The 24,766-nt window shown below is 42.8% G+C and overlaps 1 protein-coding gene across 3 annotated transcripts in view; it reads left to right on the top strand.

Annotated features, from left to right (window-relative positions):
* PPP1R13B (protein phosphatase 1 regulatory subunit 13B) overlaps positions 1-24,766 on the top strand; it is a 142,078-nt gene that overhangs the window by 25,531 nt on the left and 91,781 nt on the right. For all 3 annotated transcript variants that reach the window (XM_077819459.1, XM_077819457.1, XM_077819458.1), the window contains exon 2: positions 23,040-23,187. In XM_077819459.1, coding sequence (XP_077675585.1) covers positions 23,040-23,187 — 148 coding nt within the window. The remainder of the gene's footprint in view (positions 1-23,039; positions 23,188-24,766) is intronic.

The following is a 24,766-nucleotide window of genomic DNA, read 5'->3' as shown; positions in this document are numbered from 1 at the left end:
AAAATGTGCTGTAGCTCTTCTGATGCCTTTAGGGAGCTGCAACTGGGTTCATAGGTGGAGTCTCCTGCAGCTTTGGATCCTGTGTGGTAGAGAAGAGGGTCTGTTGAGGAGTGGGATGGTGATGATCACTCTCTGGCCTCTGAGGTGCAGAAGCAGCAATAAACAGAGCTTACCAGTCATTGCAGTAGCTGTTTGACCCACATCCAACAGAAGGCAGATTTCTGCCAAGAAATGGACAGGGCTTGAAAAGTGTGTGTGTGTGTGTGTGTGTATATGTATGTGTGTGTGTATATGTATATGGGTTTTGTTTTAAGCAAACAGACTGGGTTTCATTCTCAACTGCTTTGTTAGCATGTTTAAACATTGACATTAGAGCCATTCTTAATGTTCTTTGGGGCAACTTAGCATCTTTTTAACAAAAAATTAGTGGGTTTCTAACAAGGATGGAAAGAGTCTTGTGTAATGATTTAACATAAATACTTAATCTTTGCCAACACTTGTTATAATCCCAAGCAAAGATGAATATTGCACAATAAGATGGTAGAACTCTCCTAGTGCAAGTTTGCCTAATTAGGTGAAACTTGATCCTCTATATCTTGTTCCTGTCACAGCCCTGGCCTGTCTTCTCTCATTAGAACATCTTATCACTGCTCGTCATTACTTGTATTAATATGCCAGTAGACCAAAGGGACATCCATTTAAGCAGATTCTCAGTGTAGCCGCTGGTGCATAGAAACTATTTTAGACTTCAGCAATACATCACCTATTTAAATACTTTTTTATGTTCACTATTGTTTACTGTTCTGCACATGAAGAATATTTTAAGAATGGTTCTTCAAAGTATTATAAACAAGTCAAAAGAAAAATCTTGGCTACCAGAAAAGATTGGACTGAAGCCTGAAAGTAAGAAAATGGACAAAGTAATTAAAAAAAAGGTGGGATTATATTGTTATAGTATTTGCTCTGAAACTCAACTTTAATTTGTAACCATGTTTTATAAAGACTAACCATGAAATTTTATGATGGCTTGAAGCTTATAAGTGGGTGGGATTTATTCCTTTGATTTTTAGGAGCTTACATTTGCCTGATAACAGCCCTCTCCTATGTGAATTGCCTAAAAATAGCAGTTCTGAGTTCACTTTGAAGTTAAAAAGTAGTCAGCTAAATTTAAGTGCTCAGAACAAAACAGATGCTTTATGTTTGTTCTGCTTTCAACTAAAATTTAGCTACAGTGTTTTTGTAATGCTCTAGCAGAGTTGTTAACCAGTGGTTTGCAACTCACCCGAGGAGTATGAGAAGGAAGGGTCTGTCTTCAGACAGTCTCTTGACTTCTAAGGGATCTTTGGTTTCACTTTTTAAATACTTCTCAAGCCGGTAAACAATATATCCAAGATCAAGGGCTTGCTACAGTCTTAAAACAGCCTACCAAACCACTTATTAATTTTTTTTAACAAGTTTCTAAGCTGTCAACTTCTCTTATGTCAGTGCTTGATAATAAAGAAAATGGTCTAGAATGCCTGTGTCTACTTGCAGCAGGGTCTGTGCTTATACATTTTAAAGAAGTTGCTGCTTGCTTGGAGCATGTAAGTGTTGAAATTCAACAAGGCAGTCCTGAAGGTATGGTAGAATGAGAGGTATAGTACCTTTAATAAAAACTATTACTTTGTATATACATTTTTTTTTGTGGGTCAGTCTTACGAAATAAGGAGGGAGACATTAAATGTACTAGTAGCCTTGCATATCTTGTCAGACAGCTATTTGCCATGAAGTCCATACAATTTAATTTCCTGAGTACATGGTCAGTCACTTCTGGAAATTAGTGGGAGTTGTGTGACCTTTCAGTGATTATTCACAAAGCCAGACATGGGACTGTAGCAAACAGCACTTCTTCACTGTCCCAAACCTTGCCTAAAATACCTCATACTACAGAGGAGGGTAAGAAGTCTGTTAAATGATGATGCTATTCATGCAAACTTTTGAAGATTGTGCCTCCTTTCAGAAAAACAATTAGTTGCCTCCATTCTCCCTCTTCAGTCCTGCTGTGTGTTAAAATCCTACCCAAAATGCATGGTCCTTCAAAGCTGACTACAGTATTGAAGATCCCAAACATTCAAAAATCATGAATTAGGCCTTTTAAAAAAATATATATATATATATATATATATATATAAAGTGGCTTAAAATCACTTAAAAAAATTTCATCTGGGTTCTTGAGTCTTTAGTGTTCACCATGATGGCTAGAAACTTCCTTTATCTAAAAGGAAAGCTGAGAGTCTCATGCAGTCAAGTGATTCCTGAAGTTGCAGCTTTAAGTAAATTAACAAATTTTATGTAACTCATGAACCAGTGATCTATCCTCGTCCTCCTTAAACCTTCAGCTGTCTTCAACCATGCTCCTCCTGAAATCTTGTCCATCCTTGGCTTTTGTGACTGTCCTATCCTGGTTCTCCTGCTTCTCATAAAGGCTTGTTAAGCGTGTCCCACATCCTCCCTTGTCCCCCTCCACCAGCCATCTGTGGACAATTCATGGAGCTCTATTAGGGTGCTGAGGGAAAAGGGGACCGATCTTGGGATAATCTCATCCATAAGCACAGATTCAACTATCATCTCTGACACACTGATTTAAAAGACTAGTCTCCTTCTATCCAAACTAAAATCTTAGCCTGTCTCTGACTTCTCTTTGTGGATGGCTAGCCATTAGTTCAAATTCAACATGGTTAAGAAAGAGCTCCTAACTTTCCCTCTGACATTCTATAACTTGGAGTGTCCTGTGAACCCCATATTCCTTATTTTTATATAATCATGATCTTACCTTACAAGGCATGCTTTATATGTATTGGGGAAAGGTTTTGATCTGCTGAAAGTCTTTTCTCTATCCATATGTATATCATTAATACATATGAAGTTCTGACAATTGTGTTGTATGGTGGTCACTAAAACATGCTTTAAGTTGGGGAATCAGCCAGATATTAGCCCTCCAGAGACAACAGCAAGGACGCCATGCCAAACAACCTATCAACAGCCCTTGTCCGGCAAGGGAGCTACAATTCGGTGACTCACCTAGATGAGGCGACACCAGGGGAATTGCTCAACCTTGTCTAGAGACTCAGTAATTCCCACCAGACATGCCAGGACTTGTGTGTTCCCCAAGCACATGGGACTTAGAACAGGGTATGCTTGTCCTTTTTTTATACCCTTCACCCACCTACACTGCAAGCAACAAGGACATTCTGAAGACTCCAACTGAAGGGCCTGGGCCCAGATTTCAAGGGTGAAATCTGTGTACTATGAACAGCAGCATCCAGTGGGGTGAGAGAAACTGCTTAGTCTAGTTGCCCATTCTAATAGGGTTGAGAGTTTAGACTGCATGCTTTGTTTTATTTCTTTTGGTAACTAACTCAGGCAAAAAGTCAGTCAATTTATCTTTTGTAATCAAACTTGTTTTACTGTTTCTTTACCAGTGAGTTTGTATGAAGTGTGTGGCAAATTAGAATCATAGAATATCAGGGTTGGAAGGGACCCCTGAAGGTCATCTAGTCCAACCCCCTGCTCGAAGCAGGACCAATTCCCAGTTTAAATCTGCTCAGGTTTTGCAAAGGTTGGTGTATATCCACTTTCCACTGATGAAGTGGTGAACCAATTATTAAATCTGCATTGCTTGTCTTGAACAGCTCAAGACTGCGTATTCCTGAGATGCAAGGCTGGCAGCTGGGGGATTGGGCTGGTGCCTTTCCCTGTCATTCATGAGTGGCTCTTGGAGCATTCATAAAATATAACTGGGTGTGGGACTCCACATGCGGTTGTGCTGAGTTATAACAGTTCATGGAGGGGTTTGCTGCTGGTAACTAGCAAGGCATTGTGAGAGAACTCTCTCTCTCCCTCCCTCCAGCCTGGGCTAAGGGGGCACAGCGGTTCCACAGACTCCGGCTGAACACCAGGGATCCCATCACCCTTCTTCCCCCCCCCCCCATCTTTCTCAGTCACAAGTCCATTCTATATTACAAAGTTAGGTCAACGTAAGCTGCCTTGCGTTGACCTAGTTGTGCATATTTCTACACTTAAATCTGTTTTCCACTGGTGTAAGTGTCCCGTTTACAGTGGTACAATAACACCCTCTCCCTCTGCTGCATTGAGCTATAGTTGATATGCTGAGGTCAATGCAGCATAAGTGTAGATGTTGCGTTACTTATGTCAACCCTAACAGTTCTCTAGTAGCTATCCCACAATTCCTGACACTGACTGCTCTGGTCACAATTGTGAACTCCACTGCCAGGGGTCACACAGACCAGAAGGCCTCCTACCACTCCCACCTATCTCCTTTAAATACCTTTTTTCCTGATTGTCCAGCTAGCCAAGTACACCTAGCAGCTTTCCTTTGTGTGCAACTGCCCCACTGACCATGCTGACTACATGCTTCATATGCGCTCCAGCTTGGAGCAGACGAGATATTTGATCTCCTGGCCCTGTGGGGAGAAGAGGCTGTCCAAGGACAGCTGTGGACTTAGTGTAGAAATGTGGACATCTATGAGCAGATTGCCATGGGGGATGTACAAGAAGGCTACCAGAGGGACTAGCAGCAGTGCTGCATGAAAGTGAAAGAAATGCATCAGGTTATCAGAAGACTAGTGAGGCCAACAATTCATCCCAATGCTGAACCACAAACCTACTGCTTTTACAAAGAGGTGTATGTCCTCCTTGCTAGAGCCCACCACCATGGATCCCTCCAAGGAGTTGGAGTCGTGGGCTCACCACATGAAGGGTGAGGAGGATAATGGGTGATGTAACCAGGGGTTCAGCTAAGCCACAAGCCAGGACCTGTGCCATAAATATAAAGGAAAGGGTAAACACCTCTTAAAATCCCTCCTGGCCAGAGGAAAAACCCTTTAACCTGTAAAGGGTTAAGAAGCTAGGATAACCTCACTGGCACCTGACCAAAATGATCAATGAGGGGACAAGATACTTTCAAAAGCTGGGAGGAGGGAGAAGAACAAAGGGTCTGGGTCTATCTGTGTGATGCTTTTGCCAGGGACAGAACAGGAATGGAATCTTAAAACTTAGTAAGTAAGCTAGCTAGATATGCGTTAGATTATGATTTCTTTAAATGGCTGAGAAATTAAGCTGTTCTGAATAGAATGGATATTCCTGTCTGTCTTTTTGTAACTTAAGTTTTTGCCTAGAGGGATTCTGTGTTTTGAATCTAATTATCCTGTAAGGTATCTACCATCCTGATTTTACAGAGGTGATTCTTTTTTACTTCTATTAAAATCCTTCTTTTCAGAAACTGAATGCTTTTTTCATTGTTCAAGATCCAAGGGTTTGGGTCTGTGGTCACTTATGCAAATTGGTGAGGATTTTTAGCAAACCTTCCCCAGGAAGTGGGGTGCAAGAGTTGAGAGGATTTTGTGGGGGAAGACATTTCCAAACAACACTTTTTCCTAATAAATAAACCCAGATAAACATTTGGAAGTCCAAGGGCAAAGGGTAAAATAGCTTGTACCTTGGGGAAGTTTTAACCTAAGCTGGTAAAAGTAAGCTTAGGAGGTTTTCATGCAGGTCCCCACATCTATACCCTAGAGTTCAGAGTGGGGAAGGAACCTTCTCAACCTGTTTGAGACTACACTCAGTTCAGTCCTAGCAGTCAAGCATGGGCAAGTCCCATGCAGGAGGATGGATCCTCCGGTAAGTGTGTACATTCATTTCTTGTTACAAGTGATTGGGGGGCGGGGCAGCTTAACAGGACACAGTTATTGACTTTTCATTAATTTACTCTTACTAAAGAGGTAGTGATGTCTGCTTTTCACTCCTCTTTAGAGGTTTGGGAGGGCACATGAGGCAGTTTATGTACACAGAATGTCCCTTGAATCCTGCTGAGATCTTAATGAAACTTTCATGGGGGTACTTTGTAATCCTATTCTGAAGGGTTTTTAGGGATGGCAGCCTTATTTTTTCCTCCAGTGTAGAACACACACCCATATCAGTCAACAGTAACTTCAGGAGGCACCTTTGCATACACAGGCAAGTAGCATTCAGGTCTAGTTGGCTTTGGGACACCAGCAGCAGCTGTGTTCTCTCTGCCTTTGTTACCCTCAAGAGTGAGATCAGCTACAATCACTGCTGTCTGGAAAATGGTGCCAGTATTCAGTGCCGTTGCCCTTCACTCAGTTTCATGCAACTGAACAATTCCCTCATCATTTTCCCTCATCCCAGGCAGGCCACATTCACCAGGGCTGGTGCTGTGAGCACTTCTGTGCACAAGCACTCTGAAGCAAAAATGCTGATAAGCATGTCTTTTTTTTTTTTTTAAAAAACTTTAGGGGAGCAAGGGAAGGGAGTTCTGAATCTTAATTTTTTGCTTTCTGTTGTGACTGTACTGACCATGGTACCTCCTGTGTTTCATCTGCGGTTGCTGTGGCCTTGAGGGGTTCTCCCTTCACATGTGTGGAGTGACTAAACCAGATAAGAGGACTTGGAATGATATGTTCAGTGAGTTTCTGCAAGCCAGTGCTGCATGAGATTGAGCAAAGTGCCTGGAGGGTGAACATTGCAGATGGCCTGGAGAAGGAAAGAGTGAAGAAGAGAGTCCCAGCAGGAAAAGGAGGGGGAGATGCATCCAGACATAATGGGGCTTCTCCAGCAGCAAACACAGATGCTGCTGACTCTTGTGGACCTACAGGTTCAACAATCACCAGCTCATTTCCCTTTGCACTGCACGGAGAACTCCATTACAGCACCTCCCTTCAGCATCCACATGGCGTCAGGGGCTGCATCCCTACCACTCCACCCTGGGGGACATTAAGGACAACCATAGCTTCATGTACACTAGAGATCTCAAACTCAAATCACCACAAGGGCCACATCACTGAAACCTTTTCATACCAAGATACAAAAGCGTGGCCCTGTCCCTGTCCCGACTCCACCCCTTCCATGAGGCCCTGCCCCTAGCCCTGCCTCTTCATCTTCTCCCCTGAGTGCACTGCATCCCCACTTCTCCCCCTCCCTCCTAGAAAGTCCTGCCAAACAGCTGTTTGGCAGCAGGAAGCACTTGGAGGTAGGTGGAGGAGCAGGGACATGGCATGCTTGAGGGGTGGGTGGGGGGGAGGGGAGCATGGCTGCTGGTGGAGTTTATGCCTGCAATGGGCCCCCAGGAAATAACTCCATGGGCCGCATGCGGTCTGCATGTTTGAGACCCCTGATGTACAGTGACCTGTGAAAGCCACAGTTGCTGTATTTGTAGGTAAAATGGATGTGAACATGCTCTCCCCTTAAGTTCTGTTCCATTCTTAAGGTTTTAATGTATTTGCTCTTACATTGTACACTTTTTGCACTAGTCTTATTATTGAATAAAATTCTATTTGGAAAATAATTCACCTTTATTAGTTCACAACATATGCTGCAGAGTGCCTAGCAGTTCAAAAAGCACCCACTTGTTACTATACAGTGTGACACAACTCATAGGATCAGTGACTGTTTGTTGTGCTTACTGTATATTCATGATTATTAAAGTTTTTAATAGGTACATTGAAGGTGTTATATTTATAGATGTACACCAAGCACCACACAATTCATAACAGGGCCCCAAAACAGCAGTGCCAGATAGAGCACAGTACACAAAAACCACATTATTGTGGCTCACTGTCAAAGTGCTCTTTCAAGCCTCCCTGAGTTGTATAGCTCCACATTGAACTCGTCTAATAGCCCTTTTGTCTGACTGGTCAAACTCAGCAGCCACTATTCCACCTCTGCCCTGCACCCTGGCAGCAACTCTTCTCTTCCCCCACCTTGCTTCACAAATACTATGCAGAACACAGTAGGCAGCTATAACCAGTGCAGTTTTTCCCCCATTGAGATCCAATCTTGAGTAAACACCAGCATCCCTCAGTCTATTAAAAAGTGCATTCAACTTTCATTCTGTACTTTCTCAGCCAGTAGTTCAACCCTTTCCTTGGTGCTGTCGAGGAGGCTGCTGTATAGCTTCATGAACAAGGGGTAGGCTGGGTCACCCAGGATCACTCTTGGCATTTCAGCATCACCAATGGTAATGCGATTTTTGGGAAAGTCGGTCCTTGCTTGTAGCTTTCTGAAGAGTCCTGTGTTCTTAAAGAAGAGTGTCATGCACCTTCCCTGCCCACCCAACACTGATGTCAGTAAAGTGTCCCCAGTGATCCACCAATGTGTGCATAACCATAGAAAAGTAGCCGTTTCTGTGGATGTACTCTGGCAAGGTGGTCTGATGTCAAAATAAGGATATGCATGCTGTCTATTGCTGCACCACAGTTATGGAAGTCTGTTTCTGCAAATCCATCCACTATGTCATGCACGTTGCTGAGTCATAGTCCTGCATAGCAGGAGATGATTAATGACTGCACACTTGCATGACAGTGGCCCCATAGTGAATTTTTCAGCTAAAAATATTCTCTCTAACTGGTAGGCATTTGGCATTGCAAATATTTTCAGTACGTTCACCATTCGCTTCTCCAGTATTATTGCAGTTCATTTTTGGTGTCCTTGCAATTGGAAGGTTGGGGCAAGCTGGGCTCACAGATCCAGGAATGTGGCCTTGCACATCCAAAAGTTCTGCGGCTGCTGTTTGTCTTCACTTTCAAGTCCTTTATGACGTATCCCTACCCTAGCTATCCTTTCCTCATTTACTATTGAAATGTCAGTTTTTCCTCATCAGTTGGCAAATGATGCCTGCCTCCAAAGCCCATGAATTAAATTTTCTCACAAACATCTTCATGCTTTTCTCCCTTGCTGTCCCTTATGCTTTAGGATCTTCCCATGAACATAAGAATGGTCTGACCCAGTAGGACCAAAGGTGTACCTAGCCCAGTATCCTGTCTGCCGACAGTGGCCAGTGCCAGGTGCCGCAGAGGGAATTAACAGAACAGGTAATCAAGTGATCCATCCCCTCTCGCTCATTCCCAGGTTCTGGTAAACAGAGGATAGGGACACTATTCCTGCCCATCCTGGCTAATAGGTCCATCAATGGCTATCCTCCATGAATTTATCTAGTTCTTTTTTTTTGAATCCTGTTATGGTCTTGGCCTTCACAACATCCTCTGGCGAGGAGTTCCACAGGTTGGCCGTGTGAAGAAATACTTCCTTTTTATTTTAAACCTGCTGACTATTTCATTTGGTGACCCCTAGTTCTTGTGTTAGGAGGAGTAAATATTTCCTTATCTACTTTCTCTACACCAGTCACGATTTTACAGACCTCTATCATATCTCCCCTTAGCCATCTGTTTTCCAAGCTGAAAAGTCCCAGTCTTATTAATCTCTCCTCGTATGAAAACTGTTCCATACCCCTAATTATTTTTGTTACCCTTTTCTGAACCTTTTCCAGCATATCTTTTTTGAGATGGGGGCAACCACATCTGCACACATTATTCAAGATGTGGGCGTACAATGGATTTATATAGAGGCAACGTGATGTTTTCTGTCCTATTATCTATACTTTTCTTAATTATTGCCAGCATTCTGTTTGCTGTTTTGACTGCTGCTGCACACTGAGTGGATGTTTTCAGAGAACTATCCATAATGACTCAGATCTTTCTTGAGTGGTAACAGCTAATTTATACATCATTTTATATGTATAGTTAGAATTATGCTTTCCAATGTGCATATCTTTTTATTTATCAGCGTATATTTTATCTGCCATTTTGTTGCCCAGTCACCCAGCTTTGAGAGATCCTTTTGTACCTCTTTGTAGTTTACCAGGGTCTTAACTATTTTTAGTAATTTTGTATCATCTGCAAATTTTGCCACCTCACTGTTTGTTCCTTTTTCCAGATCATTTATGAATATGTTTAGCTACATCCATCTCCTTGAAATTCTTCCTTAAAACTCCTTTGTGATGCCTCTTAAAAAAAAAAAACTTGATCATGGATGCTGGTGTACTGAAACCACTGCCTATCCTGCTGACCCATTATTGTCTCACTGTTTCCTTGTACTCTGAGTCTGTCGGTAGCCATTGGAGTCTCTCATTTTGTGTTTAGACTGTATGTTCTTTGAGGCAGGTACCATACCTCTCCAATGCATCATCAAGGATCTAGAGCCTATCCTGAAGGACGACCCATCACTCCCCCAGATCTTGGGAGACAGGCCAGTCCTTGCTTTCAGACAGCCCCCCAACCTGAAGCAAATACCAGCAACCACACAACAAAAACACTGTTGCAAGGATAGGTTCCTGGGTTAAAGCCCATTGCCAACTGTGCCCACATCTATTCAGGGGACACCATCATAGGGCCTAATCCCATCAGCCACACTATCAGAGGCTTGTTCACCTGCACATCTACCAGTGTGATATATGCCATCATGTGCCAGCAATGCCCCTCTGCCATGTATATTGGCCAAACCAGACAGTCTCTACTTAAAAGAATAAATGGACACGCATCAGACTTCAAGAATTAGAACATTCAAAAACCAATCGGAGAACACTTCAATCTCTTTGCCACTTTTGGGCCTGTAATCGAGTGACCAATTCTTCAACAAAAAAACTTCAAAAACAGACTCCAACAAGGCTAAACAATAAAAGCTAAACAATGTTAATGGCTTATTGAGGAAACGCACACAAGGATTACCCTTGGAACTGTGTACAACAGAAACCACTCAGATAGCACTATGCAATGGGAACTGTTTGACCCAGATCACAGGAAAAGAGTTTTCCAGCAAGTGGGAAGAAGATATAAAAGGGGGACAATGACATCACAATGGAAACACCTAAGGAACAAAGACTGAACTGGGGGAAGTGATGGTCCCAGGCTAAAGGGATTTCTAGCCTGTGTATGGGAAACTCAAGCTGCAAAGCCAAGGCAGCTTGTGCCTTAGGAGTCTGCCAGCCTGTTTATCACTCGGGGTGAGAATTTTGCATATTCATATCCCACCTGTCTAGTATGGTAAGATCAGCTTTGCATTTTTGTTTATTTACTAGATAATCTGCTTTGATCTGTTTACTATCACTTATCAATCCTTTCGTAGTTAATAAATTTATTTTATATTTTAATCCAAACCAGTGTGCGTTTTTAACTAAGGTGTCTGGGGGAAAAATCTCAGCTTGGTTACCGCAAGTGTGCATCGGCGTCTTCACATTGAGGGAGAGGCAGACCAGGGGATAAACCCTTATACTGGCCAGATTTAACCAGGGCAGGACAGTACTGCTCTGGGATCAGAGGCTGGTGATTAGAGAGCCTGCATGTAACTGCAGCTGGATGTGTCCCTACCTTTTTGAATGCTAGTGAAAGCTTGGGGGGGCTCTGCAACTTGTCACAGCAGCACAGTGTGAGAGGGAGCCCAGGCTGGTGGGTCAGAGGGCTCAGTGGTACCCCAGTTCAAGGTGGCACCCTAGGGGGAACCTGTCAGCTTTTCCTAATATCTAATCTAAATCTTCATTGCTGCAGATTAAGCCGATTGCTTCTTGTCCCACTTCAGTGAGCATGGAGAACAGTTGATCCCCATCTTCTTTATAACAGCCCTTAACATATTTTGAAGACTTATCAGGTCTGCCCTTAGTCTTGGTTTCTGAAGACTAAACATGCCGTGGCGCACACCCCCCTCTCCCCACCCACAACCTTTCTTAATAGGTCAGGTTTTTCTAAACCTTTTATCACTGTTGTTGTTGTTCTGGACCTCTTCAATTTGTCCACCTTTTTCTTAAAGGGTAGCACTCGGAATTGGACACAGTACACCAGCTGAGGGCACAAGTGTTATCTCCTATGTCTGTCGTACAACACTCCTATTAATACACCCCAGAATATTAGACTTTTTTTGTAACTGCATCGCACTGACTCATTTAATTTTCTGATCCACTGTGTTGGATCATATTAAAGAAGTTCTGTGTTAAAATCACAAATGAGTTTGATTCCCCATAGTTTAAGTTCCAGGGTATTACTAATTAAGAGGTCTCTTGGTTTTTGGTACTGTTTCTCTCCCTCTGTGTGAAACTTGCAAGCTGCTAATTGTGTTAGTACATTCTAAGACAGAGTCTGTTCTCAAAGCAATTCACAGAGAGAGACTCAACGCAATACTCTGTAACAACAGAAACAGCACCCAGAGACTCCCCGCCCTTTTGTTGTATTAACAATTGTGATTAAAATAGAGATAGAGGATGTATGTGGATGGATGCTTGGTGTGGATAATAACTGAATGATCAGGGAGGTGCCAGCCTAAGAATCCAGTGTCCATCGGCTGAAGGTGTCAAGTGGAAATAACCAGAGGACCCCCCCCCCCCCCCCCCCGAGGGCAGACTGGAATCCACCCAACAGCGTCAAGAATGGGAGAACCAAAGAACAAGATAACATCTTGGAGCCATCAGGAATGTGTTATCTGCTGATTGATTGATTCAGCAACAGCATGATGAAGCAATTCCCATAGACTGCCATAGGAAGAAATTCCTATAAAAATAGACTCTAAAAAGTGAGAACTTTGGGGTCTGATTCTGCAAACCAACTTCCAGAAGTATCAGATGAGCATGTGACAAGGCCCTGCTCCCTCCTCATGTCCAGGCCACCTGGCCAGTGGCTTGGCATGAGCAACTCTAAGGCTGGTAACTATGATAACCTTGCAGAACCTGTGTGTGTGTGTGTGTGTGTGTGTTTGTATGAACGAATGTGTGAATAAATATGAGATTGAATGGAATGTTATAACTATAACTGCTTACTATGATTCTTTCTGTATGCACAATAAATGTGGTATTTTGCCTTTTCCCCTTTAATAAGATCCTGCTGGTTTTTATTTTATTGGTATAACAACTGTAACTCCAAGAAATTTATCAGTGTGTAGCTATTTCCCGTTTTGTAGTTGTGCATTTGATTTTTCTTTCCTAAGTGAATAGTAAATAGAACATAATGTTTATATTCTGTTTTGGTTTATGCCCTGTCACTTTATTTTTTACAAAATAAAGATTTAAAGCTCTTGGTAAAACTGAACTTTGTAATGCAACCTCAAGTAGCAGGGCTGTAGTTAGCAAAGGCAAGGTTGAAGAGTGCCTTGCACTTGAAATGAAATTGGGGTGTTTTTTTATGGTGTTTCTGGGAGTGCATGGAAGTTTGTTCTATAGTCTTGGGCTGAGTCTCAGGAAAGGTCTATCTCATGCACAAATTCTCTTTATCTTGTAATGGACAACTGAGTCACAGACAGCATTTGCTGATCAGTCCTCATCCTGGCGCTTCAGGCAATATTTTAGATACCTTAGGCCCAACCATTAAGTCCCCTGAAGGTGGGGACCAAGATTTTTTTGTATGGGGTCATGACCTTTGTAGGGGTAATGTCCAGGTTTTCCTGCAGTGGCACATAATAGAGGAAAGTGGGATTGCTACTATGGAAGTATCTTTGAACTCTGCTTAGTCTACTGTCTCTGTCAGCCTCTGGCTAACACCTGATAAATTTGAAAACAAATCAACCTCACCCTGTTTCTTCTAACTTTTGGAAAAGGAGGAGCATTATCTCTGTTTGCCCCTTCCACACCACAGCCTCCAGACTACAACAACAGTGAGTGTGGGAGCAATCTGATAACTGTAGTAATACATATGTACAAGAGTTTAGCCACAAACATAGTTTATATTTGGGATCATGCTTCCTAAGTTAATGACTTCTACCAAATTACCTTGTACGACTTGACCATCATTTTGGTTACCCTTGTATCTAAAAATGGAAAAGATAAATGGGACAACAAGAAGGAAAATCTTGTTATTGTTCAATGTCTTGTGATTGACAGCCCTAAAAATACCAGATAATTAACTCGTGATTTATCACAAAACTAATTAACTCAATTTAAAAAATTGACTGATCAGTTTTATTATTGTTTAACAGTGTGATTAAAATACCAATTTAAATTATGTTTGAATGACTTTTCTACATGTTCAACTATATTGATTTCAATTACAGCACAGAATACAAAGTGTACACTGCTTTTATTTTGGGTTACAAATATTTACACAAAAAGAAACCAGATATAGTATTTTTCAGTTCACCTCATACAAGTACTATAGTGCAATCTCTTTATCGTGACAATGAAACTTGCAAATGTAGGTTATATATAAATTTTGTGGTGGTGGTTATATAACTTCTGTGTTTGCATGTCATCTAAAACTTTAGAGCCTACAAGTCCAATCAGTCCTACTTCTTGGTCAGTCAATCACTAAGACAAACAAATTTGTTTACATTTATGGGAGATAATGCTGCCTGCTTCTTATATTTACAGTGTCACCTGAGAGTGAGAGCAGGTGTTCCCATAGCATGTTTGTAGCTGGCATTGCAAGGTATTTACATACCAGGCATTTTAAACATTTGTATGCCCCTTCATGCTTCGACCACCATTCCAGGGGACATGTTTCCATGCTGATTGTTTTTTAAAAACAAAACCCTTAATTTGTGACACAGCTCTCCCCAGAGGAGTTCAGTGTCTCCTGCTCTGTGATTTTACCCTCATTCTCCCATATATTTCATGTTATGGCAATCTCAGATGGCAACCCAGCATATGGTCAATTTTAAGACCGGGGAGGGCAAACTACAGCCCACGGACAGGATCTGGCCCATCAGGGCTTTCAGTCCGGCCCGCAGGATTGCCAGCCCTCTGGCGTAGCAGAGCTAAGGCAGACTCCCTGCCTGCCCTGGCCCCATGCTGCTCCCGGAAGTGGCCGGCACCATGTCCCTGTAGCCCTTAGAGCCCTCCCCTACCCCTCAATGTGCAGCCCTTGCCTGCAGGCACTGCCCCCCACAGCTCCCATTGACCAGGAACAGTGGCCACTACAAGCTTTGTAGGTGGTACTGACAGGTGAGGGGAGCATGCAGTGTAGCTGCCTGCCTCGCTCCACCCCATCCCACCCCCAGGAGCCACTGCTGGACATGGTGGCCACTTCTGGGAGCAGCACGGGGACAGGGCAGGCAGGGAGCTAGCCTTAGCCCTGCTGCGCACTGCTGTACCCCAGAGTTGCTCGAGGTAAGCGGCACTGAGCTGGAGCCCACACTCCAAACCACACCTGCACTCCACTCCCCTAACTCCCTGGCTTGAGGCCCCTGCACCCCAACCCCTTGCCCTGAGCCCCCTGTCTTCAGCCCCCTTCCTGCACTCCAACCCCCTGCCCTAGCCCTACATTCATGGCCCTGTATACAATTTCCCCACCCAGATGTGGTCCTTGGGCGAAAAAGTTTGTCCAGCCGTTATTTAAGAACACTTTCATTGCAGATTTGAAAAAATGCAAAGAATGTACCAATATGAGATTTCTAAAGATAGCTACAGCACTCAACCCAATGTTCAAGATTCTGAAGTGCCCTCCAGAATGGTATTCTGTTTAACAGCGCAATTAAAACTGCGATTAATTAGGATTCATTTTTAAAATCATTTGACTGCCTTAGTATTTTTATTTTAATCTATTCTATCCATTGCTTCAACAGTTTTTTTTGGTTTTTATTGTTATGTGGGATTTTTTGTAATCCTTAATGTATCTAACATTTCCAAATAGATTACATGCAGAAAATGTAATGATCATATAATTCAGTTTGTCAGGAACCTCAGATTTAAATGGAATGAAATTTTAGATGAAAGGCCAGTTATTTGTAAAACAAAACCATGTAGTATTAACTTTTTTAAAAGGCTTGTATCATTTTCCCTTCATCCCCCATAGCACCACCAATTTAACTTTTTTCCAATTTGTTAGGTCAAAAGTAGGAATCCTGTTAAAAGAATCATGTGACTTATGTTTTTAATATGATTTTCAAGTATCTTGAAATAGCATAGCACTATCTTGCATTCTGACAGCTTGTCCTACTTTCTGAAACTGAAATACTTTATGAACATCAGAAAGCATGCATTTGTGTTGAAATGCACTGAAGCCTGAAAGCTATTCATGTTAACTGATTAAGTTGATAAATATCACTGAAGGGTAAGGTAGCAAAAGGATTTTATGTACTGTTTTTAAACTTGCAGTTTAAGACATTTAGTTAGCAAATCTAATCCTTTGGATCTTGGAGAAATAAAAACCTAGCATTTGTAATGAAAAATATTTGAACTAAATATTTTCTTCTAAATAAGAAGTCCTATGTAGTGGAAAAGATATTATTTATATATATATATATATATATATATATCTCTATCTGCTGTGTGTGTTGAAGTAGTGTTTGAGTACAAGATCCCGTGAGTAGTTCAAACAATACTGTATGTTCTTTCCTCCCTTTCTCATTAATAATTATCATGTTACTGTGGGAAAAGATGGTGGAGAGGCATTTCATTCTGAAGTTAAGGGTTGTGGTTTTTCTTGGCTCTTCAAGGAAAGTTTTTCACTGTCATAGGCCAACTGCCAACATAGCGGTCTGTCCTGTCAGTTTTCCTCTTGATCTAGATAGTTATGATGTTCCTGAGACATGTAGCTCATGTGGTAAATCTTAAGTGCAGAGGTAAAGGTAATTCCTCAGAGACCCTCAGCCCATGGAGAGCAAAGAAAGTAAGAGCAATATCTGAAACCTAACTTGGTATTCAGTGAGGAACAAATGAAAGTATTGCGGTCTGGAGATAGTTTACTCCTGAATTTTTTTGCCTCATTGTCTGGAGCATTGTTCCAAGTATCATGCATTGCACTAATCAAGCAGGGAGCATATGAAAGCATGGATTAAAGTGTCTAAATCCTCCTTTATCAGGAACAGGAACAATCTCTTAGTGGGAGCAGGTATTTTGCAGTGGCTTCCATTTGAAAATCCATTATCCATAGATAAGGACTTGCTAATTCCTCCATACTTTAGTCAAGAGGTTAAAGAAGCCTTTTTCATAAGGGTAAAAAATTGCATATGGACAAGGCCCCATGGACACACTGGTTCAAAATCTGAGGTGGAAGCTCTTAAGTTCTGAAGCAACATTCATTTATTCTGTCATCATGAACTGTCATTACCATCCCATCATCCACACCCAATCACATATAGCTATGGCTCACAGTTGAAAATACTCTGCAAAATTTGTTGATTTACTTTCAACCATAATTGTGTTTGAAAACGTTTTCCCTGTGTTCTCTAGGTGATCTGTTCCACAGCTCCTTCCCATCCATATGTATTTGGAATGCTTATAGTTGGTTTCAGCAGCATATCTGCCGATCTGAAGGCCTCAGTTGCTGCACTGTTCTCTGGGCTGCCTAGCTTGCTCCCTATACTTCTGGTCCCCAGTTGCAAGTTAGACTCAGCACTGGTTCCCCATCCTCCTGCCTGGCTATCTGGAACAGTCCAAGGAGCATTCTGGTGAAAGTTGCAGAGCAACAGAAAGTTGAAGGCAGGTCCTAGCAGGGCAGGCAGATAGAAAAAAAAAATATATTGGGCACTTAAATGCAGTAAAAATGGTGAATTCAGTGGCAGGCTGAATTCTATGCCATAGTGGGGAAAATATCAAATTACGTACTGTAAAATTCATGGTGACCCAATTTGAGATTAATGGGGCAGATCATACTTCACAAGGCTGTTTGATTTAGGCTGTCTGCAGATGCAGTCAGGTACCGTTGTATTGATTTACACTAGTTTCATGTCATGGTTACAAATTTCATAATTGGAAAGACTGGGAATTTTTTTAATTAAAACTCAAGATTCCAGTAAACTATTCAGGTACAAGGGGGTGAATTCTGCAATAAATTCTACAGCCATGGAATACTGTGATCATGTCTGAGCCTTGTCTACCCTAGGAAAAGTCAAATATTTAATTCACTGACAGTGCTAATGACAGTTGAAGATATTGTGTAGGTACAGGCTTTTTTTTTTTTTTTTTTTTTTTTTTTTACAACTGTTATCTAATCAAAAGATGGCTGCATCCTATCTACACTATAACTTCCAACATTGTTACCACTGGTGGAGAGCCATAGGTCTGAATTTGTCTAGTGTAGCCTCATCTTTAGATTACTACCTTTCCAACACGGAAGTGTATTGATTTCAAAGACCTTAAGCTTCAGTATATTGGGAAGGAGGTGGCTGAAGGGAGGCAGGGGGCAACAGTGGTATAGAGGACTGAGCTAAAAGCTAGGACACTTGGTTTCTGTTTACAGTTTTGAATCACTAAAACTATGCAAATATCATCCCCTTTTAGAAAGTTGTGTGAGGTCTGTGAATGAAAATTTGTTATGAGTGTAAGGATCGAATTTAAGTCTATTAGGATGGATTAATGAGAATCCGTTGATTGAGAAGCTGCTTAATATTTTGTTTAATCTTCATTGTTCAATGTGTAGCCCTTGGCCTCTTACCGCACAGTGCGTACTATGTAAACCCTGCTCTGAAGACAGAATTAATAATTTCCTCAAACTCTTATATGGCTCTCATGGCCGTAGTAATATTTCACAAATGTTGATTCTTCATAAAACTCCTGTAAGGTAAAAAGAAAAGGAGTCCTTGTGGCACCCACAAGGACTCCTTTTCTTTTTGCGAATACAGACTAACACGGCTGTTACTCTGAATCCTGTAAGGTAAGGGGATGGTGTTATCCCCTTTTCATAGATGGAGAACTGAGGCGCAGAGATTCTATTCAAAAGTATCCACTAATTTGAGGTGCTTAATTTGAGTTACCTAGGACCTGATTTTTCAGAAAATTTAACACTATATAGCACCCTGTATATTCCAGCCCAGCTGCCATTGATTTCAGCTGCAACCCTAAGTGCTCAGCACTTATGCAGATATGACCTTAGAGTCTCTAGTAGGGCACCCATAAAATGAGGAACAAGCAATTAGTGACTATCTAAAAAGTTTGATTTTTTTTTTTTAATTGAGTAGTTTAGCATCACACAGGAACTCTGTGGCAGAGGTAGGGATAGAATCCAATTCACTAGGACAGTATTCAACTTCCTTACCCATGAGACCTTCCTTTTTCTTTCCAAAGTCATTCACTACACACCTTTCAACTTCATCAACAAATAAGGCAGGGGTCCTACAGACAAGACTCCTTTAAAACAACCCTGATTCATACCCAGGGCAGGTCCATCTTCTGCACTGTGGAAAAAATAGTATCTGATAATTTACTTACAAACTGTAGCATAATGCATATGCACATGGGGGCTGAATTAAGGCTACATAGGTAACAGTAGTTGTGACACTTCGTAACTTCTGAATGCTTGAAGTTGTAATCCTAATATTTCAGTGTGGTTGTGTGCATGTAGCTTCCTAGCTTTTTAAGAAGTGTACTGGAAAAAACAAATTTCATCATGTAACAGCATACTGATGTCCACAGTGATCATCAGCAGAGTTGGTATCTTTAGATCCACCAGACAGATCTCTGCCACCGTTACTATTGGAGTAACTGATCGCACTAATAATGTGTCGTCACTAATAATGTGTCATGTGGATCAGTACCAGAGGAGGGGGGCACTTTGAGAGAAACCCACTGACAGAGATTTCAGGAGAGTAGGGGGAGTGGAGTGGTAAGATTCTGGAATTTTGGGCTCCATTGTAGGTTCTGAGGGAGAGTGCTCTAGAGTCTAGTGGACGCTGACTTTTTCTGCCTGTTTCTCCTAGTCTAGACCCTTTCTACCCTCTCGCCTCTAACCTGTCCCATTCCTGTCTCTCCCTACCTCTGGCTCCTTGTAGCAGTTCCATTTTCCTCACCTACTTAGTCCCAGTCTCTGTTACTCAGGTTTCTCAGCCTCTTTGCCCATGTAGCTGTAGTCTCTCTCTCCCTTTTGTACTCACTGTCCAAGTCCCATCTCCCCTGCCCCAACTCTTTCCCTCCCCACATCCAGGCCCAGTTTTAACTTGCCCTGCCAGTCCCAGTTAACTCATTCCTCATTTAGTCTCTCCTTCCCCCACCCCCCTTATCTGTTTATCCTAGTATTATTGAGCCCCTCTAACCATAGTATCTGAGCTAATGGAACACTCCTCTGAGGTAGGGAAGTACTGTTTTATCCACATTTTACTAATGGAATACTGAAGTACAGTGACTGAGAGCTAGTTTCACAAAAGGAGTTGGCTGCCTAACTGCTAGTGGAGCCTGATTCTGGGTTTTACAAAACCCACACTCTGCTGCTGCTGCCAAACCCTCTAGGCACTTAAACTCTGCCTAAATTTTTGTAATAAAATTCCTTAGTTGCTTATGTTTCTGCTTCTGGGCATGTATGGGACAGCCTCACTCTTGGCATCTGGACGCTTACGCCCCAGAATTATGCATGAACCAAGGGAAGATAGGTGTTCCTTTGTTAAACTCTCCTGCGGGGACTAATCAGGTAAGTATGTTCAGCACTCACCTTTTGGATTGAGACCTGATTGCAAATTGGCACAAAACAGGTGGTGGAGGGTTGCAGGGGAGGAGCCAGGGGACCTGATCCTCCTCCTCCCACCTCTCATATGAATGGTCTAGCCACCAAGCTCCAGAATCATTTTCATACTTGAACACATGTTCTCTCTTGCCTAACGATTCTTGCATTATTTATCTACAGTGGAACAGCTTCAATAGGAGAGACTGAGGGAACTCCACATCAATATACCCCAGTGCCTAGGACACTCCCCTAAGAGGTGGCAGACCCATTTTCAAATCCCTTTCCCCCCTCAGAGAAACTGAGGGTCTCCCATATCCCCGGTGAGTACCCTAGCCTCTGGGCTAAAAGTTTTATGAGGGAACTCCTCTCCTCTCCCTCCCTGGCTTCTTGCAAAAGTCATAGGTGAGGGTTTATAGCTGAAAATCTGAAAGCAGAGGGAGGTGCTTCCCTGCAGCCTGGGCTTAAGTGCCAATTTTCCTGAGATGTGCAGGATTTAGTACATACCCCTTGACTTGACATCATCTTGGTTAGCTTAGGTGGAGAGCTGCCTAGTGTGCTGGTTTTTGTAAATCTCCATTCTGAGGCTCATATCCCTCCATTCCTTGTGCAGGAGGCCTGAGCACCAAACTCAGACTTTATGAATCCTAGTGATTCTTTTTCTGGGCACCTAAAAGATATGGTGACACTGAGTGTCACCACTCCTAAGTACCTGTGTGAACCTAGCCCTGAGTGACTTGCCCAAGATCACACATGCAATCTTTGGTGAAGCAGGAAATTGAACCTAGGTCTTCCAAGTTCTAGGCTAGCACCCTATCCACTGGCTCATTCTTCCTCTAACCCTAACCTTTCTTTGGCTCCTACTCAAGCTCCTTGCATGGCCAGTTCCAGCTGTCCCCATGTACTCTAGCTCCTTGTCCAATCCCAATATCCTCAGACTTCATACCTTCTCCTCTGAAAGCCAACTGGCTTCTAATTGCAGTCCCAGAGTCCCCTCTCTTGCCCAGCCAGTCAGTTTCTCCCTCCAAACTCAGTTTCTCTGCCTGTGTCAGTGGACCGGGTTGTAGGCAGCCGTGCTTAGTGGTGGGAGCTGGGGGGGAGGTCAGGGCTGAAATCAGAGCCTGAACATTGGAGCTAAGTGAGGCAGAACTGCAGATCAGAACTGGATTATCGGGAGTCAGGGAAGACAGGAGCAGAGCTGGTTCTGAGGCAGCACCAAGGCTGGGTGAAGGGCAGGATTTTGGCCTGGAGTGGTGGAAGAGCAGATCAGGAGTAGGGCTTCAAGAGATGAGCAAAGGGAGGCAGAACATACATGGGCACGTACATTGAGCAGCCAGAGAGCTACTGCTGTTGCTAGGTTTAAGAACCTGCCTGCTGGCTTTTGCAGCCAGTCAAGCAGGGGAGTCCATCAAGCAACCTAGCTGGCTTGTTAGGGCATAGTAAATACTGAGCAGGTGCACCTGAGGGCCTTACTCCTGACAGTCTGTTTCCCCTGCCCCCCATCTTTTTGTATCACCTTTCCTTCTGCTCCTTTCTCCCCTCCCCCCCCCCCAGCACAGTTATTGTCCCCTCTGTATTTGAATCTGGTAGCCTCCTCCTGTATGCTGGCACCTACTGGAAGTGGGTAGTGTCAGTGTGTCACTGACAGCAAAAGACAGGCAGGCAGTTTTGGGCAGTCAGTGGAGTCCCCCTGTGGTTGGAGGGCCCCTAGGCTGTCTGGAGCCCCAAGCTCCCACCCCCCACGGCCAGAGGAGCCCTGGGCCAGCCAGAGCCCCCTGCCGAGCTGCGCTTCACCTCCTCTCCTGAGGCTACAGCCACCTCATAGGAAAACCGTCTCTTCTCGATGAACCACCTGAGCTTTTTATATGTTCCATGCAGGTTCCAGTGCTGCTGAGAAGGCAGTATCTGCTTCTCCCCAGGGAGATGACTGATACACCTTCCAGCCCCCCTGGAACCTGCATGGAGCATATGAAAAGCTCAGGTGACTTGTTGGGAAGAGATGCAGATGGCTGTGATCTCAGGAGGGGAGGCACAGCCTGGCGTGGCCTATTATAACTGTTGCCTATGCTGTTACTTCTAGGGCCTGGCCACGCCCTGGCCTGGAGGCAGTGGCCATTACAAGGAAAAGTCTTAGCTTCACTCCTGTAGTCCCCAGTTGGAGTGAACATGCTCAGTTGTTCTGTGGGATGGCTCGCAAATAGGGGCTGCAAGGGAATGGATGGAACATGCTCAGTCTCTGTGGGAATGGCATGTGCTCAGTCTGGTTAGCTTTAGCAGCTGAGAGGCTCAAGTGAGCTTGGTGAGGGACTCTTAGAAGCGGTTAGTTTTTAGATGCTAGCAAGTTTGCTGGGCATGTGTAAACTCGGTGCTTTTGTTCTATCTCTTCCCTCCCCCCCCCCCCCCCCCCCGATTTATAGGTTGGTCAGATTTAGGTGGATTTTCACCGGGATGGCAAAAGCAAATACCTGACACAAAGGCACCCCCAAATTTCAAGTTCCTGCTCCAAAGACTGGGGGGTACTAGAATATTTCAAAGAAAAGGTCTTGAGAGCCTTTTAATACAGGGGGGAAAAAACAGAGAAATATTGTTTTGTCCTCACTTCATTTTCAGCAAGAGCTGAACCATTCTGGCTGGACCTTTCTTAAAAAAAAAAAAAAGAAATTCAGCTTGATACAGACACCCAACATAGAACATTTCAGCCCAAACAGTTAAAGGAATTGAAAATGGGGTCTTTAAATAGGAAGTGTCTGTGTCCTTAATATCAATTTAAAGGAAGACTGTATAAAACTGGACTCTGTTTCCGTTTGGTGTTTTTAATTGTTGTATCATTCTTCTTTTCAGATGATATTAACTGTGTTCTTGAGCAACAATGAACAGATTTTGACAGAAGTTCCAATTACACCAGAAACAACCTGTCGAGATGTTGTGGAGTTCTGCAAAGAACCCGGCGAAGGAAGCTGCCATCTGGCTGAAGTGTGGCGTGGAAATGGTAAGCCAAGTGCTCCTTGGTAACAGATGTACATTTCATCATATTTATTAAGATACAAATGTAGATTTTATTACTGGTTTTTAGTTTATTTTGCTTTTTCTAGAGAATTTTTTGCTGAATATTAAGATATCAAATGGTCACAGCTGTAAAAATAAATACAGCCCTTGCTGATTTTTTTTTTCCCTTGTCCCTTCCCAGCTGGAATATTTTTATGAAATGTAGTAGACAAACAATAAGTGTTTCTAAGGTTATGTGAGACATTTCAGATTTTTAGTTTAAATAAACAGTTAAACTGAACATTTTACTTAAGCAGAAATTTAGTTTAGTGAACTCATTTTGGGCTTGGTTTTTAAGCTAAAATGTCTCTCTTCCCCCCTCCCCCCCCCCCCCCCAATTATCAAACCTGCAAACCCAACTGGGATCTAAGGCTACAGCTGCTCTACAAGCTAGGGGTGTGATTTCCTTGCTCATGTACATGCTAGCTCTTATAGCCCAAATAGCAGTGTAGCTACCATAGCATGGGTGGAGGCATGGTTGAGGCATGCTGAGTACAAACTTGCCTGAGACAATGGATATATATGCAGCACAGCTCAGCTGTGCTTCTGCACTCTATCTTCCTCTTTTCATGGAAGCTTCATTTCTGGTGATAGCCAATGCTTCTGGCTCTGGGTTGTGATGTCTTGTATTTAATTTTCCATAAATAAGTGGTTTTCCATATGTCTCCGTCTCCTTGTTTATCTTAAACCATGAAATCTCCCTTCCTAACTTCTCTAGCCTTGCTTTAGGATTGGGGAAGATTGGGTGGCATTCTTCAGACATTTGTAGAGCCCTTCCAGAATAAGCTGTTCAGATAATACTGAAGTCCTGTTCTCTTCATTAATTTCAAGATTCTAAAGAAGTGAGAGGTATCTCAATGTGTCTTCTCCTACGACCTCAGAACCTACATCTAACTTTTTTTTAAATGCTCCTTTCTTCCATTTGCACAGCTCCCATGTTGAGTTAAACTCACAGGATGGGTGTGTACAATACTGGGCTTTTAGTAATATATTTCCAAGCTTAAGTATAAATGTACTGTGCAGTATTTCTCCTGTGAGGGGAGAAAAAAGCAAAACTTAAAATATCTCTATAGTTCTTTAGACACACTCCTGTGACTGGCACTGTGAGGTCTAATGTGTGTCTCCCCTCTTTTCTCCACCCCACCCCCCAACACCACAGTGCTGTATAGTATTTGTCTTAATTACCTCATGGCTCTGTGTAGAGGCTACATTCCATTTTGAATTGTCCAAGGGCTGGAGTATAAATTTAGCTCAAGTCTCAATCATACTAGCCTCAAGCCTCAGCAGGACTCCTAGTGATATCAGTGGAAGGTTTGCAAAGGATTGGGGGTAGAATAGGGCTTTTAACTTTACTTACTACTGCTAAGTGCATTATTGTCAAATTTCATGTCACTCAGTGGGCAGAGATGATTACATTTAGGTCCATCCCTCCTTTTGTTTTTCTCTTTTCTTTGTGTCTTCTCATTTCTTCCTTCTGAATGGCTCTCCCTTTTTAAAGATCAGCAATAGAATAGTTAATGCTG

Source organism: Eretmochelys imbricata, chromosome 6, assembly GCF_965152235.1.
Source record: "Eretmochelys imbricata isolate rEreImb1 chromosome 6, rEreImb1.hap1, whole genome shotgun sequence".
NCBI lineage: Eukaryota > Metazoa > Chordata > Testudines > Cheloniidae > Eretmochelys > Eretmochelys imbricata.
This window is presented reverse-complemented; position numbering and strand designations above follow the sequence as displayed.